The sequence below is a fragment of the Dama dama genome, chromosome 24 (assembly GCF_033118175.1).
Source record: "Dama dama isolate Ldn47 chromosome 24, ASM3311817v1, whole genome shotgun sequence".
NCBI classification, from domain to species: Eukaryota; Metazoa; Chordata; class Mammalia; order Artiodactyla; family Cervidae; genus Dama; species Dama dama.
In genome coordinates this window covers 16166807-16187004 of record NC_083704.1, presented here as the reverse complement: position 1 = coordinate 16187004, position 20198 = coordinate 16166807, and the positions used below count along the sequence as shown (strand labels likewise).

The following is a 20198-nucleotide window of genomic DNA, read 5'->3' as shown; positions in this document are numbered from 1 at the left end:
CTGCGGTTCACGGGGTTGCAGAGTCGGACACGACTGAGCGACCAAACTGAACTGAACTTACCAGATATGTCCACAAGGCGGGAGCACTTCCTCATGTCCACCTCTCTGATAACCTCAGGCAAGCAGAGCCCTAGAGATAGTCCTGTGCCTGAGTTGTGTATGAGAGTGGAATGTACCAGAACAAGAGACAAGGATTTGTGTTCCAGTATTTTTACCCCTGAAAACCCCAAACCCTGCCAAGCTGATGTACTGGGGGTGTAGTCCTCGGTTCCTCATGCATCTCTAAGGAGGGAGGCCAGAGGTGGTAACTCCACCACTTGGATGCATGGATGCATGCAGGGGACTTTTGAAACATCCTTAGCTGGGGAAGTCCCCTTTCCAGGTCTGGAGATTGTGTTTTTGCCCAGAGGGGATCATGCGCTCTTCCACGGAGGTGCTAATTTCTGGCACATTCTCTGAAGTTCCCTCTGCCCAGGATACTCCTACCAGGATACCCAGGACCCTCAGGGTCAATGGAAGTAACACCATTGCCAGTCACCAAGGCCTCAGGGGAATACAGTAGGCATTTCTTATTTTACCTTCTTTCTCTCTATTTGGTTTCTTCTTCTTTTTTAAAATTTTCTTCTTGCTTTGTACTGGAGTATAGTTGATTTACAATGTTGTCTTTTAGGTTTAAAGCAGACGAATTCAGTTACACATGTATCTGTTCTTTTTGGATTCTTTTTCATATAGGTTATTGTCAAGTGTGGTGTAGAATTCTCTGTGCTGTTCATTAGTTCCTATTTGATTATCTGTTTCAAACGTGTACATATATGTGTACTTGTTAATGCACTTGTTAATGTACTTAGTACTTGGGTGCTAAGTTGTCTTAGTCATGTCCAACTCTTTGAGCAACACTATGGACCAATACCTGCCAGGCTCCTCTGTCCATGGGGATTCTCTGGGCCAGAGTACTGGAGGGAGTTGCCATACCCTCCTCCAGGAAATCTTGTTAACCCAAGGATCGAACCTGCATCTCCTGCATCGCAGGCAGATTCTTGACCCACGGAGCCACCTGGGAAGTCCACTTGTTAATGGGACCCTCCTAATTTATTCCTCCACCCACTTCTTTCCACTGTGGTAACCATAAGTTTGTTTTCTACGTCTGGGAGTCTGTTTTGCTTTGTTAAAAGAGTTCAATTAGTATCAGTATTTCCATTCCAGCTGTAAGTGATCAAATATACTTGCCTTTCTCTGTCTGACTTACCTCACTTGGTATGATGATGTCTAGGTCCATGCTTGTTGCTGCAAGTGGCGTTGTTTAGTTCTTTCTATGACTGGGTAATATTGCATGATGTATATCTACCCCCTCTGCCTTATGCACTCATCTGTTGATGGACCTTTTTCTCACTTCCGTGTCCTTGCTGGTGATAATAGTACTGCAATGAACACTGGGATGCAAGTGTCTTTCGGAATGAGGGTTTTATCTGGATATTGACCTAGGAGTGGGATTGCCAGATCCTATGGTGGCTCCATCCCTTGTTTTTTATAGAACCTTCATAGTTCCTGTCAGCAATTTATTTTCCCACCTACAGCAGAGGAGGGACTGTTTCCTTGTCTCCAGTCTACCTGGCATTGACTGTTTGTAGACTCTGTGCCGATGGCCATTCTGAGTGATGCTAGGTGATACCTTGTTGCTGTTTAGATTTGCATGTATTTAATAATGAGGGAAATTTTGGAAAATGCCAGCAAATCTGGAAAACTCAGCAATGGCCATGGGACTGGAAAAGATCAGTTTTCGTTCCAATCCCAAAGAAAGGCAATGCCAAAGAATGTTCAAACTACCACACATCTCATCTCATATGCTAGCAAAGTCATGCTCAAAATTCTCCAAGCGAGGCTTCAACAGTACGTGAACCATGAACTTTCAGATGTTCAAGCTGGACTTAGGAAAGGCAGAGGAAACAGAGATCAAATTGCCAGCATCCGTTGGATCATAGAAAAAGAAAGAGAATTACAGAAAAATATCTACTTCTGTTTCATTGACTATGCTAAAGCCTTTGTGTGGATCACAACAAACTGTGGAAAATTGTTATAGATGAGAGTACCAGACAACCTTACCTGCCTCCTAAGAAACCTGTATGCAGGTCAAGAAGCAACAGTTAGAACTGGACATAGAACAACAGACTGGTTCAAAATAGGGAAAGGAGTACATCAAGGCTGTAAATTGTCACCCTGCTTATTTAACTTATATGCAGAGTACATCATGAGAAACGCTGGGCTGGATGAAGCACAAGCTGGAATCAAGATTTCTGGGAGAAATATCAATAACCTCACATATGCAGATGACACCACCCTTATGGTAGAAAATGAAGAGGAACTAAAGAACTTCTTGATGAAAGTAAAAGAGGAGAGTGAAAAAGCTGGCTTAAAACTCAGCATTCAGAAAACTAAGATCATGGCATCTGGTCCTATCACTTCATGGCAAATAGATGGAGAAACGAGGGAAACAGTGACAGAATTTTTTTCTTGGGCTCCAAAATCACTTTGGATGGTGACTGCAGCCGCAAAAGATGCTTGCTCCTTGCAAGAAAAGTTATGACCAACCTAGATAGCATGTTAAAAAGCAGAGACATTACTTTGCCGACAAAGATCCGTCTAGTCAAAGCTATGGTTTTTCCAGTGGTCATGTATGGATGTGAGAGTTGGACTATAAAGAAAGCTGAGCGCAGAAGAATTGATGCTTTTGAACTGTGGTATTGGAGAAAACTCTTGAGAGTCCCTTGGACTGCAAGATCCAACCAGTCCATCCTGAAGGAAATCAGTCCTGAGTATTCATTGGAGGGACTGATGGTGAAGCTGAAACCCCAATCCTTTGGCCACCTGATGACTCATTGGAAAAGGCCCTGATGCTGGGAAAGGTTGCAGGCAAGAGGAGAAGGGGATGACAGAGGATGAGATGGTTGGATGGCATCACCGACTCAATGGACATGAGTTTGAGCAGGCTCCAGGAGATGGTGAAGGACAGACAGGGAAGCCTGGTGTGCTGCAGTCCATGGGGTCACAAAGAGTCGGACACAATGGAACACCACCAACAGCAACCCAGAGGGTCAGCATCCTTAGCTGCACGAGGCTCCCTCACCTGCTGAGCTCCCATCCCAGGTCTGGAGATTGTGGTTTTGTGCAGAGGGGCCCAGGCACCAGAGGTCCATGGAGGTGCTGGTTGCTGGCACATTCTCTGCAGCTCCCGCTGCCCAGAATTCTCCACTGGGAAATACAGGATCCTCAGGGTTAATGGAGGTGACACCATGCAGCTCACCAAGGCCTCAGGGGGATATGTTAAGCATTTATTTATTTGTCCTTTCTATTTAGTTTTTTTTCTTTTTAAATTTTCTCCTTGCTTTATATTGGATTATAGTTGATTTACAATGTTGTGTTTGTGTTAGCTGTAAAACAGACTGATTCAGTTGTTCATATATCTGTTCTTTTTTGGATTTTTTTTTCCATATAGGTTATTGTCAAGTGTTGCATATAATTTTCTGTGCTGTTCTTTAGATCCTGTTTGATTATCTGTTTCAAAACTTGGATGTATATATATATATATATATATATATATATATATAAATTTTTTTTATGTTAACCTCCTAATTTTTTCTTCTCCCCCATCTTTGCACTGTGGTTACAAGTTTGTTTTCTAAGTCTGGGAGTCTGTTTCTGGTTTGTAAAATTGTTCAATTTGTAGCAGTTTTTCAATTCTACCTGTAAGTGTTCAAATATACTTGCCTCTCTCTGTCTGACTTACTTCACTTGGTATGATGATGTCTAGGTCCATGCTTGTTGCTGCAAATGGCATTGTTTCATTCTTTTTATGACTGAGTCATATGCATTATGTATACCTACCACCTCTTCTTTATGCACTCATCTGTCGATGGGCCTTTTTCTCACTTCTGTGTCCTTGCTGGTGATAATAGTACTGCAGTTATCATTGGGGTGCAAGTGTCTTTTCGAAATCAGGTTTTATCCAGATGTAGGTTCAGGGTAGGATTGGCCAGATCCCATGCACAGAGATGCGTGGCAGGCTACAGTCCATGGGATTGCAGAGTCAGACACGACTAAGCAACTAACACACACATGGTGACTCCATTCCCCGTTTTCTTTGGAAACTTCATGGTTCCTCTCAGCAATTTACTTTCCCACCCACAGAAAAGGAGGTAGGGTTTCCTTTTCTCCAGTCCCTTCTGGCATCGACTGCTTATAGACCCTTTGCTGATGGCCATTCTGAGTGATGCGAGGTGATACCTTGTTGCGGTTTAGATTTGCATGTATTTAATAATGAGGGATGTGGAGCTTGTTTTCTTGCTTTTTTTTTTTTTTTTTTTTTTTTTAACGAGTGTGACTAAATCTCTTAAAATTTGATTCTGGAACGTTTACCCTGTATTTAATTTTTCTTTGATCCCCTACCCCAGGACATTTCTTGAAGACCTGTGTCTTTTTTCTGCGGAGACCTGGGTTTGATCCCTGTGTTGGGAAGATCCCCTGGAGAAGGAAATGGCAACCGACTCCAGTATTCTTGCCTGGAGAATCCCATGGATGGAGAAACCTAGCAGGCTACAGTCCATGGGGTCGCAAAGAGTCCAATAGGACTTCACTTTAACTTTGTGTCTTTTTTCAGCCCTGCAGCCTGTGTGAATTAAGTGCCCTTAGGCGGCTCTTGTAAAGTTGTCGTTACCAGGAATGTCCACACGGCGGCAGCACTTCCCCACGCCCACCCCTCTGATAACTCAGCCAAGCAGAGCCCTAGAGAGAGTCCTGTGTCTGGGTTGGAAGTGAGAGTGGCATGTGCCTGAAGAGCACCCGAAGACTTGTGTTCCAGTATTTTAAACCTTAATTTTCACCCCCAGGAGAACTCCAGACCCTCCCAAGCAGCTGTGATGGGAGTGCAGTCCTCTGTTCGGGGTCCATCTCTAAGGAAGGAGGCTGGAGGTGTGGACTTTTGGAACCTCTTCTGCCCAGAAGGCCAGCATCCTTGAGCTGCCCTAGACTCCTTTACCAGAAGAAACTCTCTTACCCTGTCTCGAGATGTTGGTTTTCTCGAGGGGACCAGGCCCTGGAGCTCCATGGAGGCGCTGAGTGCTGGTGCATTCTCTGCAGCTCCCTCCGCCAGGCCCCGCTGTCCATGGGATTCTCCAGGCAAGAATACTGGAGTGGGTTGCCATGCGCTCCTCCAGGGGATCTTTCCGACCCAGGCATCAAACCCGCGCATCTCGTCTCCTGTATTGACAGGTGTATTCTTTACCTGCCGGGAGCCGGCACACAAGATCCCACCCATGACAAGGTCACGAGGAGAAAACCTGACAGGCAAGGCAGATCAGGTTTTCAGGGATTCCGAAAAGCTGCCCCCGGCGCTCACCTTAAAGATGATATCTGTCTTTCTGATGCCTGCTTCAATAGACTACTCCCTAATTTCTGTGACACAGGCAGAAGGCCTTCCCCGATCTCTTTCCAAATAAGAATCAATTTAGAACTTTAATCAATAAGTTTCCCGGGTGGTGGTATTTTATGAGATTATCCAGGGTGAAAGGAGTGTTTTAATTTAAACTCTTTGGCTGGTATTTTAGTTTGTTTGGCAAATGCTTTTATGCCCTTGGTACTAATATGCGTGGCTGCTTATAATACCCCAATCATAAAATAGCATAAAGAACCTGATCATATAAAGGCCCTAGTAGACATAGAGCCCTTCGGGAGTGAGGAAGCCCTATTAGAAAACATAAGAAAAATTGTTCTAAAGGTGGTTATTGGGTTGACGTTTGCTTGCTGTGTTTTTGCTTTTAATGTGCTAAGGTTGTGTTATAGAAACCATTGTTAATATAGTTAAAGATCTAGAAAAATAAGAGCTTAGCCCTAGTGTGGTAACAATGAGATGGTTGCTAAATGTCAGCCAGGAGTGCTCGGCAGAAGCTGCCTCACCGAAGCTGCAGAGTCAGTGTGGGGTAAACTTCTTAGATAAACACAACTGACAACTTCTGCAGAAGGATTAATTTCTGTGTTAACAAGGTTATACTTCCACTCTGTACTGTTGCCCTATGAGACTGCTACCTTTCAGTTAAGGTTACCATAGAAACAGAAAACAGGTTTACATTCACCTGACCTGCATAAAATGTTAATAGGCCCCAAGGCCGAGGAAGATAATGTACAAGACCCTCATAAACAAAGAAGTATGCAGAAAACACCCTGGTTTTGTGAAGAACGAGCTGACGTAATGTTAAACTACCTTCCCCTTAGAAATGTACAAACTTAGGGTATAAAAGCTACAGTAAAAAACAAAGGATTGCCGGACTCTGCCAGACTCTGGTGCACCCCCGTCTGGTCACTCTCTCTCTCTCTTCTTTCTCTCTCTCCCTCGCAGACTTGGCCCTATCAAGGCTGGTCTCATGTGTCTTTTCTCTCTCTCTCTTGCCGACGCCGTTCATCCTGAGGGTACCCCCTGGATCCTGCCGAGGCTGGACCCCAGCATTTACCACTAGCACCATCTAGGAAGTATCAGTGCCCTTGGGTTGTACTTAATATTAGCACTTACTCCAATGCCCTCTCACCCCTCTTCACCCCTGTCAGTACCTAGCTACCCCTTATGAAAGTAAGTATGTAACAGTAAATTTTAACAGTGTAATCAAATTGGTGAACAGTAATTCATAATCGGTGGAAGTATAAAGCAAGATCTTACAGATTTCTTGAATTTATCAAGTAGGTTTTATTTTTTTAATCTCTAAATCTCTTTCAGGGGCTCAAAGATTATTTTATGTTTCAGTAATTATTTTACTCATAGGGCATATTTGCCTCTTATTCCACATACAACAGTAACTGACAACATAAACCAGTATCATGGCTTGTTAAAATGATCTATGTACTTATGAAGTTACTTTCCTGGTGGTCTAGTCATTAGGGCTTTGGGCTTTCACTGCAGGGTTGTGGGTTTAATCCCTGTCAGGGAATTAAGGTCCCGTAGAACCTGTGGCACAGAAAACAAAAAAATTATCTACAAAGATTACAACTTTAAGGATGGGGTCAAATTATCTTCAATCTTCAATTTGCCAGCAGTGTGTAGTTCACAGTAGAGTTGGGGAAGGGGAAGGGATAAAGAACATGATGCAAGATGAGGTAGGAAGGAAAAGGGTGTGGGTACCGATCATGCAGGTGGGCCGTGGTAAGGACCTTGGATGTTATTCTAACTGTGACAGTAAACCACTGGAGCATGCTGAGCGGATGACGGGCATGCTCTGATTTACATTTTAAAATACGATTAGCTAGTTGCTGTGTGATCCATGATGAGAGAAGGATGAAGCAGGGCATATACCAGGGAGAATAGTGGGAAACACGGGCGCACACATTCAGTGAAAGACGGACACTAAAATGTTCATAAGAACTTTATTCATTAACAACTACAAACTGGAAACAACCTAAATTTCCACCAACAGTAGAATGGATTCATAAATTGTGGTATAAGTCATACGACAGAACACTACACAGAAGTATTAATAAACGAATCACAACATGGATAACTCACAGATACAATGCTGAACAAGAGTACACAGAATTATCATATTTACATGAAGCTTTAAAACAAATATAATCTCTGGTGCTAACGGTCAGAATAGTGGTTATCTGTGGCAGGCTGGGGGTGTGCACAGGAGGGCCGCGACCAGGGTGCTGAAGTGTTCCGGGTCTTGATTTGGTTGATGGGTTCTAGGGTGTACATAAAAATCCACAAGGTGTGCACGGAGTCTTTGCATTTTACTGAACATAAATTTCACCGCAATTAAAAAGAAAAAATACTTTCAAAGAAATTTTATAGAGAGAGAGAGAGAGAGAAATATAGCTATGTGTTAGTTGGTAGTATCATCTTCCAAATATTTTTGGTTCTCTTCCAAGGCACGAGGAAGGATCACACTCCTTGGACTTGGCGTGGCCGTGGGATCTCTTCTGGCCAGTGAGAGTGCTTAAACGGCCTGTAAGTGACTTGTCTTGCTTTTTCATTTCCCTAAATGAGCAGTCACACCCTAGGTGACATCCGCTTGGTCAGCTCGAGCCCCAGAATGAGGACCACTTAGAGCCTGGGTCAGTGAACACTCTCTCTGAAGGGTCACATAGTGAACACTTTACATTTTGTGGGTTGCACACTTTCTTCTCTAACCCCACAACTCTGCCAGGGTAGCAGAAAAGCAGTCATAGATAAGGCAGAAACAAATGGGCAAGGCTGTCTCCCAATAAAACTTTTAGGGAAACGGGCAGTAGGACACACCTTGCCCATGGCCTTCAACCCCCGACTTAGAGCAGAGGCCCTCGCCAGACTACCAAAGAAAAGCTGGGATCTTGTGGTTGTTACCGCATGGCAACCTAGCTCATTGAGACAGAAAGAGTTTCTGTTTTCAAAAACCTAGAGTACTGAACACTGACTTAGTTGGCAGGCATTCTGGAAGTTGCTGTCGGAGAACAGAAGAAGTCATTTCTGCAGGGTAATGGAAGAATTCCCTGGAGAGAATCTGGAAGGCAGAGAATCTCTCTTTAAGACAAGGAAACAAAATATTTTATGGTAGCTGTTGGTCCCATTTGACAAAACAGACAGGAAAGGGATGAACTCAGAAGAGTTCATCAGTTTGCAAGCAGAAATACAAGGGAATACAGAGAGTTCACAAACTCAAGACGTAGGAAGAGGCTACGTCTCAATTAGAGAGAGAGATAAAAATGAGAAATCCTTTATGCCAAAGGTTGAGTAAAACCCAGTTTTGCAGCAAGGATCCGATCACTGGATGACAATCACACTTACTGTTAAAATCTCTGAATTTAATGTTAATGGGCCTCAGGCTAAAAGTCCAGTTAAGAGTGTAACACCAGTTAATCCCTTAAACTGGAAAAAACGGCTCAGCAAGAGATGAAAAAAATGAAAAAATGTAAGAGATGATGGGTGTGGCTCTTTCACAACACCTGGAAGCCCAGGTGACCCAGAAAATAAGTTCAGAGAGGCAGGAGAACAAGAAAGCAAAGAAACAGAGCAAATCTAAGCAGCATACATTGAGCACATAGCACTTCCGGGTTACCTTCCTTGGGGAGGTGATGAGTGATGACATTCTGCAAGTAGGAAAGCATGTGAACCGAGTATCTAGTGATCAGAAGGGCTGACTGGGTCCTTCTTCTCGTGTTTTGTGAAATTTACTTACTTTAAAATCCCAGAAGAGCCAGAAACCATCTGTAAAGGAAAAGAGCAGGTGGTTTTCTCCCAGAGTTGATGCTTACAGAAGGAAAATAGGGATTAACTCTTAAGCAGTTTTTTTATCTTTTTCTGGTACCGAATGTAACTGAAGTATTGTTTTAGTCCACTACATGGTTGTCCAATCTTTCTCATCCAGGTTCCTTTGTAAGCCTGCCTTTAGAAATTAGAAAGAAAGAAAAAATGAAGACTTCTATTATCAAGGAGGTAAAGACAGTACCACACGGTGGATTCTATGAGGACACTTCATTTTACTACTTCATGTTTACAAGGGCCAACTGCAGTGTTTCCTCAACAACAGTCACATGGTAAATATTTGAGCCACATGCCAAGCACTGAACTCAATTCTAGGAATACAATTCCCTAGTCAGAAGGAACTTAGTTTCATTTCTTACTTGGCAATTGGTGGATAAGTTACCCAGCAAGCAGGTCAAGGCAGAACTAGAGAAGATCAAAGACTATGAAAGGGCTGGGAAGAGTAGAACAAATATTTACTCATCCAAATATTTACTGAAAAGCTAGGCACTGTGCTAAGCATTAGATGTAGCAGTGAGCAGGCATATACATGGTCTCCAGGCTTGCAAAGCTCACAGCGTAGCACGGATCAACAGGAAGGATCGATGCAGTGTGCTAAGTATATGGCTGGCGAGAAACAGGGTATTTAGGGAGGCATCGTGGGGGCACTTAGCCTAGAGGGAATGGATGAAGGCTTCCTGGAGGAAGTGGCACATAAACCGCACCTTTTCCTAAGAGCAGTGGGTGAAGCAAGGAGTGATGGGACCAGACTTCTGGAGTAATCTGGCTGCAGCGTGACAAGTGATCACAACCAGACAAAGGGAGACGGAGGGGGCCACTGCTGTGATTTAGGTAGGCTGACGGCCTGAATCAGAGTACACTGGAGAACTGAGGAATGTGTAGGCAGCAGACTTCACAGAAAGGCGTGTGTGAGTGGATGTGATGGATGAAGAGGGAAAGGTCATGGAGACCTGAGTTTGGGGCTCAGGCTGTGCCAACTGAATGGCTGGCAGTGGTGGTGCCATTTACAGAGAAAGGGACCAGGAGAGGAGCACGTTTGGGGGACAAGGTCAAGGACATGTGTGATGCCTATGCAAAGTGGACTTGAGTTAGCAATTAGATATGGGAATCAGGGAAGGTCAAGAAAGGAGACATGAAGTTGGAGTCATTTGCATACAGTTGGTAACTGAAGGGATGAAAGGAAAAAAAAGTCAGCTAAGGAGATGATGTAAACAAGATAGCGTAAAACCAAATTAAAAAAATCCCAAGGACACAGATGTTTAAGGGAAAGAGGTGCCTGCAAAGAAGATGGAGAACGCGTACTTGGAGATAGCCTCTCCCAAAAGTCAAACTAAGCAAGCATTTCAAGGAGGGCAGTCAGGGGTGGGAAGAGGGTAGGCATATTGACAAGGACTTGGGAAACTTGGAAGAGTGATCAGAGCACAGTATGGGAGGGAGGAATACAGACAAATCTTTGAAGAAAACTAGTAGGAATGGGAGATACTGGGACAAGAGTTTTTTAAAAAAAAATAGTACTTACTTTAACTATATTCACTGATATGACAGGACCAGTAACAGCTATTTTATAAAAAGTAACTTGTAAAGACTGCCATGCAGTTACAGAATTACTTAGTACAGAAAACAGCAAAATACACACTTCTTTTTACAAACAAGGCTAATTTACATAGCAAATTCTCTACTGTTCAGGGTTAATTTAAAATTCTGGGCTTATACCTCCCCCACAGTCAGTGACTACAGAACTAATTTTATGATCACCCTAAGCAAAACATATAATGGAACTTCACAAAATGTACAAAACTTCAGTATTTGAGGAACTGGAGTTAGAAAGCAGAAGCAGCTTACAGGTCTTCCCATTATCCTTTCAATTAAGGCACCTGCCATGAAAGTGAATACTCCAAACTACTGGAAAATTACCGGCAGATGTTTTTGTTCTTTTTTGGTTTTCTAATCTGCTGTTTCTCCAGATGTTTAAGCTTACTCCCTGTTAACCCAAATCTTAACTTGACCATTCTCGCTAAGTATCTTAGTAATATAGAACACTTTCTTTTCTGCCCTAAACTAATTGTGTGTAATAAAACATATGTGTAATTAAGTGTAATAGAGCAGAGCCCTTTAATCTGGCTCAGTGCCAACTACTGACTTATAAATGCTCTTCTGAGCTACCAGAACCTATCAGGGCCTTGACTGTATCTTACCAGCCAAATCTGGAATGCTGGAATTAGTTTCCACCATCAAATGTTATCAATTAGCCTAACTTGCCCTTCTAATTCTGCTTCTACCGGTAATTTGCCTTCTCCCTCAAAATCAGATGATGTGCTCGGGTGGAGGGGGGTCTGCTGGAACTTTGGCAGGAATTTTGACTGTGCTGTGCTATCCTAGGCACCACAAGGGGAGGGTGTCATTCATGCTTACACGCCAGCAGAACTTCCTCCTAATGAATGTCACAATTAAAAAGTCTCCTTCATCTCCCTACATTTTAAAGGAGGAGATACTGTCTGATTGAGAACCACTGGCAAGATTTTGGTTCTATTTTGATTGCTCAGGCTTCACGTTCCTTCTAAATTCTTGTTTATTCTGGTTCCTTGAATTTGCTGAATTAGTGACCATAGAGAAATGCATTCCAAGAGTTAAGACAGGACTTGAGCACAAGTTTTCAAATTGTACTTGAGCGGATCTCTAAGTTGGGTCCTGTCCTTAAATCATTTCACATATTTGGCTTTACTGTAAGATTTTTTAATGGTTAACATAAATTTGAAAATTACTGTTTTAGTCCAAAGCAGGTGTCTCACTAAAAAATATGGAACTGCTACAATCAGTAAATAAAGCTGCTTCTGCAGAGTTAAAATATTTCCCCTTGTGCAGTCTTAAATACACAATGTGTGGGACAATGGCAAGTTGATAATAAATCCATTTAAAGTCACAAACAACATTTGATACATCACATTAAAATAAAGGATTGCCTTTTAGCAGGATTTCTCTATAAAGCCCTAGCACCCAGGGTGATGGGACAAATAAGCTAAAATAGCTCACACCTCCTGATCCTGCGATGCAAACATTTTCTCTTTCTCATCCTTTTTGACAGGGCCAAACTGTCTAGAGTAAACAAAGAATGACTAGTGGGCAGCCCCTAAGAGTCTATACTTACCATAGTCTTCTAACAGGCAAGCTCATAAAAACGGCACCCAACTGTGAAGCATTCAGGGGAAACTGCCAAAAATTGGTTAGTCTGATCTTCAAACTGTAAAAGCCTCTTAAACTAGCAATTTAAAACAATTCTTGCTCCTCTGACTAAAATTTTACTCAAATTGAGTAAAATTTCCTAATATCATTATCGCTACCATGGGGCAGGGGAAGGTGAGAGAGAGGAAATAGGTCTAAAGTAAGTAAATATATTTAGACTCAGAAACATCTCTAAAAAAAAATAGTCAAAAACATTTTGATAATTAGACAAAACACCTCCTCCTTTGAAGAAGCTTCTGCAGTTGCTATGTGAGTTTCTGCAAACTGGCTCAAACATATATTTTAGGAGTTGATACTTTCAGACTATACGCATCAGAATTTTAACACCTTTTTGGTTAAAATAAGAGCAAAAGTTTCTTCGAAACACCTTAAAAACAGACTTCTGATTCAACTCACATTATTAGTACTAAACTTCTTTAAAAACAATTATAAAAGCAAAAGATAATGACTTTGCCAGGAAATTCAGCTTTAGAAAAAAAAAAAAGGCGTCTGCAGATGTCAGTCCCGTGCTGCTTCTTGAGATGGGAAAAAAAAAAAAAAAAAAAAAAAATCTGTCTATAGAGTATCAACTGTGATCAATTTTGATGGAAGAAGATGGTGCCTTCCCACAATCCAAATTAGCAAACTTGAAAATCAAATAAATGTTTGCTTTTAGCATTGGATTCTTGTTGAGTGTTTCAATGTTGTACTTAAGAGTTTATGGATTGGTTTCATTTCTTCCTCTCACAAGATCATCCCAGCGTGGCTCTATTTCAGTGGTGGCAATCCGAAACAGGGCGTGGAGGTGTTCGTCTGTCAAAGGCTGGCTCAAAGTGTGTTGGTTTCGAGTCAAATATGAAAAAGCCTTTTCACAGATTTTGCTGCTATCAAACAAGGATGCCACCTTACAGGCAACCCCTTTGATAATCGGGAAAGATTCAGCAGGCAGCCCAGCATAGAACTGCCCTAAATCTTTGGTTCTGTATTCCTCCCAAAGGTTAGCATTTGCCTGAAGTTTTGTAAGTTCCACCCTTACTGAAATAGGTGCATATTCAGGTTTAAAGCTAAATGGATTAGCAAAAAGCTCTAAGTCCTTTTTAATGAACTTGAGGTCCTTGAAATGTCTTTCAAACTCTTTCTGTAGGCGACAGATCACCCCTCGATACCTCTCAAGATCGAGTACTTTTTCGTCTTCTTGAAGATTCTCTTTAAGCTCATCAACCACTTGGCTCAAGGCAGCAAAGTTGGTCAGATTTTTTTCCTCGACTTGTCTCTGAAGTAAATTCAGCTTCACTTCAAAGGCACAGATATGGTCAAAGGCAGCGGCAGCAAAGACTCTGTTCACTCTCAATAGTTCGCTAATTTCTCGAAGGTGGTCCATAATATCCACCAGGAAGCCGAAGTCACAGAGCCATTCTTTGTCTGTGAAATGGACCGTCGTGGCTCCTATCGAGACCAAGAATGTTTCTATCTCTTTTCTTAAGGAAAATATTAGTTTCAAAGTCTTCCCTTTCCTAAGCCAGTTGTTCAGACAGCGTCCGTTAACCCTTTCACCGTGCTCTGATTCAGATTCAGTCAGTAAAGCCTGAAATTCCGGCCGCCTCACGCCTCTGGTCTTAATCAAAACTATCCATTCAGATACGGCATTTATGATCTGATTAACATCCACATCGTAGGAGCTCAACAGTTCCAAGTGAAGAAATCCCGAATAGTGGATCACATTCCAACAGTTGGGGCTTACAGCCTTTTCTCTCATGTATGACACCAGTCCTGAGTTCTCACCAATCATCCTCAGAGTGTGGGTCGTGGTCAGTCCAACCATGCGCTGCAGGCTAAGCCCGGCCGTCTGCAGGGCCTCAAGGATTGCCGCCATAAGGGCGCCAACACTGAAGTGATGAGTCAGGTTGATTATGGTCAGAAGCTCTTCGTGTACCTCCAAATTGTGGCCGACGCCGCGGACAAAGACCAGCAGGTAGTTCTCATAGGCCACAAAAGCCTGGTCGTCCAAGGCAAGGGAATAGGCTCTGAAGTCCTTGGCTCGGTTAAAAAGTTGACTGCGTAGATTCTGGTGAATGTCCAGGACTCTCTGCCGCGTGGTCTCTGGAGATAAATCGATGCCATCCATAATGCCTACGTGATCGGGCAGCACGTCTCTCAGCATCACCGCCATGCACCGGTGCACAAAGTCCCCCTCGCCCCAGCCGCAACCCTTCAAGGCCAAGAGGCGGGCGAGTCCCAGGCCTGCACGAGCTATTCTCTGCTCCGGAGTGAGCGGGGCGGCCTCCGGCAAGTCGCCCCGACGCAGACGCTCCACCAGCGCCGCGCGCTCGTCCTCCGTTACATACCGCTCGTAGTACTCGTGCTCGGCCTCGTAGTGCTGCTTGACGTCGGACTCGCCGGTAGCTGCGACCAGGCGGCGACAGACCAGGCACAAGGCGCCCTCGCCCTCCGGAGGCTCCACCACCAGGTACCGCTGGGTCCACTCGGCCCGGAAGGCCCGAGACTCGTCGATTTCCATTTTGCTCCTCTTGGGCGTCATCCACATTTCACGGAGGCCACAGGAGATGGGCCGACCTCTGGGAGGCCGCAAGCAACGGGGAGGGAGGAGCAGAAGATGGGCCCCAAGCGCCTCCTCCGATCTGCGCCAGATCACCCCAGCCGCGGACACCAACCTGGGGCACCCGTGCGTCCGTTCCTATTGGCTGGAGATTTCGTATTCCCTAGCCCCAAGGCAGGAGCCAATAGAAAGAGCAGGCAGCGATTGCAAGCGCGCAGGCGCACATCCTTCTAGCTGCGAGGCGAACGGAAGCCGTTTTAGGGCGGGGACTAAGAAACCGGAATCACGACTTCATGGGCATTAGAGCTGCCCAATCAGTAGCTTCCTGGTCCGGAAGTGACGCTACCGCCCGAGGGTTAGGCTGGATTTCGTCAACAGGATTGAGGGAAGGACGTGGGCAAGAAACTGTATGGAGATTGGCTGGAGGTACTTCCAGTGAGCTTCACGCCGTGACCCGGGATCGTCTGGCGCCAAAATGTCGCTTGTAGCGGGGGTTATCCGGCGGCTGGACGAGACAGTAGTGAACCGCATCGCGGCAGGAGAAGTTATCCAACGGCCGGCTAATGCCATCAAAGAAATGATTGAGAACTGGTACGAAGGGAGCCAAGGCTTTCTCAGAGGCCACTGCGTAACGGACCGCCGCTATGGATGGCGCGGACACGCCTCCCTGCCCTGAACCCAAGCTTGTGTGGTCGCGGCGGCGGCGGAGGCCTAGGCTGTTGTCTGCTCCCTCGAGCGTTCTCGCGAGACTTTAGGGTTGTTGGGGGAGCAAGGACAGTAAACCAGTATTGTTTTAATGATGCTATTAACTAAGAAACCCTTTCAAAACTGTATATGCAGAAGGTGCAAGTTTTTGAATGTCTAAAAGTTTTATAGTTTAAATTCCTTTTTTTCAAACGGTACCATGGGTTATCATTTTCTTGCTTATTCCAGAACTCATCCATCTACATTGAACAGTACAATTCACTTTGAGTTATATTCAAAATTAACTGCTAGGAGTTTAGGAGACGGCCATGAACTTGGGGTTTAATTTGTCATTTTCCTATTGCCAGGTTAGTCCCCACTTAGGATTTTTAAAAATTTATTTTAATTGGCGGCTAATTACTTTACAATATTGTAGTGGTTTTGCCATACATTGACATGAAGCAGCCGTGGGTGTACATGCATTCCCCATCCTGAACCCCCTCCCACCTGCCTCCCCGTCCCATCCCTCTGGGAAATCCCAGTGCACCAGCCCTGAGCACCCTGTCTCATGCATTTAACCTGGACTGGCCGTCGGTTTCACATATGCTAATATACATGTTTCAGTGCTATTCTCTCAAATCACCCACTTAGGATTTCCCTACCCTCTTTGCGGAGTCGCTTCAAAGATCCCTTATTTCTTGGGGGTATTCTGGGGATTCTGAAGTTTAGAATTGTCACACAACCATCGTGGAGAGAAGAGGTTAAAAACGTGGACAGAAGGTTAGGTGTAAACTGTAAACTTCAAAAAGGACAGAGGTTCATAGTATACCTAAATGTGTGGGATCCTTTGTGTTGAAATGCATTGATATGGGACTTCCCAGGTGGTGCAGTGGCTAAGATTCCATCCTCCCAATGCAGGGGGCTGGAGTTCAATCCCTGGCCAGGGAACTAGAGCCCACATGCTGCAACTAAAGATCCTGCATGCTGCAAACTTAAGACTGGGTGCAGCCAAATATTTAAAAAAAGGCATTGATGTTAATACAATCCATACTTTAAAGGGGAAAAAAATGTTCCAGTTGGAAGGTTTGTAAAGGGATTGTTCTGAAAACATACACAACAAAGAGGGTAATGAAAGAACAGTGGGTCAGAAAGGACCACCAGGAGAAAGGAAGAGAATTAGAAGGTGGACAAAAGAAGAAGCGGGGAACCTGAGCATCGTTTCTCCTTTTGCCTTTACTTACATAGTTGGCAAAGGCTGGCTTTTGTTTCTTCAACTTTAGAATTAACTAACAGAACAATTTAAGTGTGTTAAGGTACCGTTCAGGAACACTACACATCTTAGATCACTGGCTTACAGTTCTCTAAGAAATTTTGTATGGAGTCTAGTTCTGCTGTTTTTATTTTTTATTTTTTTTTTAGTTCTGTTTTTTTTTTTTTTTTTTTTTTTAGTTCTGTTTTTAATACACAAGTCAAGATGGCTAAATGCAACTTCAATTCAGGGACTGCTGAGAAAGTTCTTTGATATTTAAGTAACTTATTATCTTATTTCTGAATAAATAATTGTCTTCCTAAGGAGGAGGTAACTTCTTTTTCTCATGCAGCCCCAGGCTGATTTATTTTCTCTTGCTCTATAGGTGTTCTATGCTTGTAGGCTATTCTTTGAAGGTGTAATAAGGTGTATTTAATTTTCTGCAGCACCATTGTTTTCTTTCTCCCAGTATATATTTTCATAAAGAGAATAGTGGAGAAAAACTTTTAGAATTTTTTCCTTAGTGATATTTTAAAAGAGTCATGTAGGATCCTGGGGCTGAATAAAGTTTGAGTAACAGATGGTAGAATTAGTTTAGAACTAGAGGAGCAGAAATGTTGCTGAATGTCCTATTGGAAGTGATGGTTGCCCCCTCTACCCCTCTCTTCTTTCCCTCTCTGTCTCTCACAACATGTAAGTTGATAACTTTGTGGTCTCAGAGCCTTTAAGACAAAAGAAAAACACATTCATCAGCCTTGTCTTTGTCTGAAATTTGTTCTTATGCCTTGATTCATTTTAAAATATGTGCATTGGAGTAACTGCAGACTGATAAATTACTATTTTTTGTTTGATTTGCCAGTTTAGATGCAAAATCCACAAGTATTCAAGTGGTGGTTAAAGAGGGAGGCCTGAAGTTGATTCAGATTCAAGACAATGGCACTGGGATCAGGGTGAGTAAAACCTCAGAGCAGCAGGATGTTTGTGTGCTGCTTGTGTTGCATCTGCAGGAAGTGGCGGAACTTTGCCCTGTTCTGGAAACTTCAGGCTTTTATGGATGGGATTGTTTGAGAACTTCAACACCAACGATAAATATTTATTGAGTACCTATTCCATGCCTGGCAGCATTCAGGAGAGTAAGGAGGTCAGGGATCGAGTCATGAGGCCGTTTAGAGGTTGAGTGTTCTGAGCAGAGAGAACGATACACATAAAAACCACAAAATGGAAGCTTGCTGGACATGCTTAAGGGCTAGCAAGGAGCTTGGGGTGTCTAGAATGGGGTGGTGGGGGGAGTGGAAGAGTAGTGGGAGATGAGGTCTGAAGGAGAAGCAGGCTGAGCATGCAGGAACTTGTGGGACGTTGTACAACCTTTGGCTTTTACTCTGGATGAGGAGGGATGTGATTAGAGTATTTTGAGCCAAGAGATAACATGGTTTGGCAAGTTTTATAAGAACTCTTCTGTCTGCAGTGTGGAAAATAGACTGCAGCAGGACAGGACAGAAGCAGTGAGATTCTTTGTTGGTGATGATGAACAAAGCTCTCAGAATTTGCTGGTGTAGGGAGTAAGAGAGAGGAGTCAAGAATGACTTCAAGGTTTTGGCCTGTGCAAATAGAAAAAAAGGCTGCCATTTACTGATGGGAAGGCTGTGAAACAGGTGGATTTGGGAAGATCAGAAATTCATTTGGGGGTGTGTTAAATTTAAGATGCCTGTTAGTGGGATCCATGTGTGAGTTTGGAGTGCAAAGTAGAGGTTTGCGCTGGAGATAAAAATTTGGTGTATTGCATTTAATGGTATTAAAAGCCATGAGACTCACACGAAGAGACACTTGATGTGATTAGTCCTTAGGGAAATAGAAATAAAAACTTCTGTGAGCTCCCACTTGACATCAATTAGGATGGTTGTTATAATTAATTAATTAATAAAAAGATTGTCACCATATCCTGCCTGTCATGTGCTCCATACAGTGGGATGTCACTCCAGGACCTTTCTTCAGATGTGTAAGCTCCCTCATCCATTAAACCTTTGATGTCTCAAAAAGGAGATATTGGCAAGGATGTTGAGACACTGGAGCTCTTGTACATTGCTGGTGGGAGTATCAAATAGTGCAGCCACTGGAAGAAAATTAAAGAATTGCCATATGATTCAGCAATTCCACTTTTGGGTTTATACCCAGAAGAGTTGAAAGCAAGGTCTTAAAGAGATTTGCACACTCATGTTCATAACAACATATTCATGATATTCCAAAGATGGAGGCAACAGATGAGTGGATAAACAGTATATGATAAATACATATAGTGGAATGGTATTCATCCTTAGAAAGAAGTGGATTTTTGACAAATGCTACCACATGGATGAACCCTAAAGACTGGATGCTAAGTAGAATTAGCTAGTCACAAAAGGACAAATACTGTTTGTTTCCACTTATATGGCATACCTAGTGTAGTTAAATCTTTAGAATCAGAAAGTAGAATAGTGGTTCCCAGGGGCTTGGGGGAGGGGGAAATGGAGAGCTTTTGTTTAATGGGTACAGTTTCCATATGGGGAGATTTCAGAGTTCTGGACATGGAAGTTGGTGATGGTTGCACAATATTGTGAATGTACTTCATACACCTAGAGAGAGTTAAAGTGGTAAATTTTGTTATTTTCTTTTGCTGCAATTAAATATATCTGTAAATTTTTAGTAAAGGAGTTTCCAAATACAGTAATATTTTTTGTACAATCTGTGAGCCTGCATGAGATCATCAAGAGAACTAGTGTAGACAGAGCAGACATCTGGGGATGGAACTGTGGATTACCCGCTGTCAGGGGAGCTGAGACAGAAGCAGCGGAGCAGGCTGAGAACCAGATAAGTGAAGAGGAGGGAGTGTCAGGGCCTCGTAGGATTCTGGATGCCCAGAGAGGAGGCTCCTGCTGATTTAGAACTCTTCTCCCAAGAGCATTTTCTTCCTGGAGTCAGTCAAGAAAAGGGAAATTCAGAAAGATTGGGAAAAACGAGTAACATACTTATTTACTTGTTTCTTTGCACCTTGTAGAAAGAAGATCTTGAGATTGTGTGTGAGAGGTTCACTACGAGTAAACTGCAGTCGTTTGAAGATTTAGCTCACATTTCTACCTATGGCTTTCGGGGTGAGGTAAGCTGAGGATTGAAGCAGAGTGTAAATATCCTCCTGCGATAACATTTCTGCCATTTGTCAGCCTATGTTTTTCAACAGG

At 43.3% G+C, this 20198-nt stretch overlaps 2 protein-coding genes across 4 annotated transcripts in view; one reads left to right on the top strand and one right to left on the bottom strand.

Annotated features, from left to right (window-relative positions):
• Positions 1-7387: 7387 nt before the first annotated feature.
• Positions 7388-15181, bottom strand: EPM2AIP1 (EPM2A interacting protein 1). 3 transcript variants are annotated; one of them, XM_061127723.1, is made up of 2 exons: positions 9072-15181; positions 7388-8516 (listed from the first exon to the last, which is right to left on the bottom strand). In XM_061127723.1, the coding sequence occupies exon 1, from the start codon at positions 15039-15041 to the stop codon at positions 13215-13217; it is 1827 nt and encodes a 608-aa protein (XP_060983706.1). In that variant the 5' UTR covers positions 15042-15181; the 3' UTR covers positions 7388-8516; positions 9072-13214. The 3 variants fall into 3 exon arrangements, with proteins under 3 accessions (XP_060983706.1, XP_060983704.1, XP_060983705.1); XM_061127721.1 differs by having other exon boundaries at positions 7388-9220; positions 12423-15181; XM_061127722.1 differs by having other exon boundaries at positions 7388-9220; positions 12914-15181.
• A 201-nt stretch (positions 15182-15382) lies between these two features.
• Positions 15383-20198, top strand: part of MLH1 (mutL homolog 1) — an 83231-nt gene continuing 78415 nt past the window's right edge. Inside the window, exons 1-3 of the mRNA XM_061127720.1 lie at positions 15383-15644; positions 17846-17936; positions 20018-20116. Of these exons, the coding sequence (XP_060983703.1) occupies positions 15529-15644; positions 17846-17936; positions 20018-20116 (306 nt within the window). The 5' untranslated portion in view covers positions 15383-15528. The remainder of the gene's footprint in view (positions 15645-17845; positions 17937-20017; positions 20117-20198) is intronic.

Excerpts from the sequence above, each read along its gene's own strand:
- EPM2AIP1 (XM_061127723.1), bottom strand. The coding sequence starts at position 15,041 with ATGTGGATGACGCCCAAGAGGAGCAAAATGGAAATCGACGAGTCTCGG.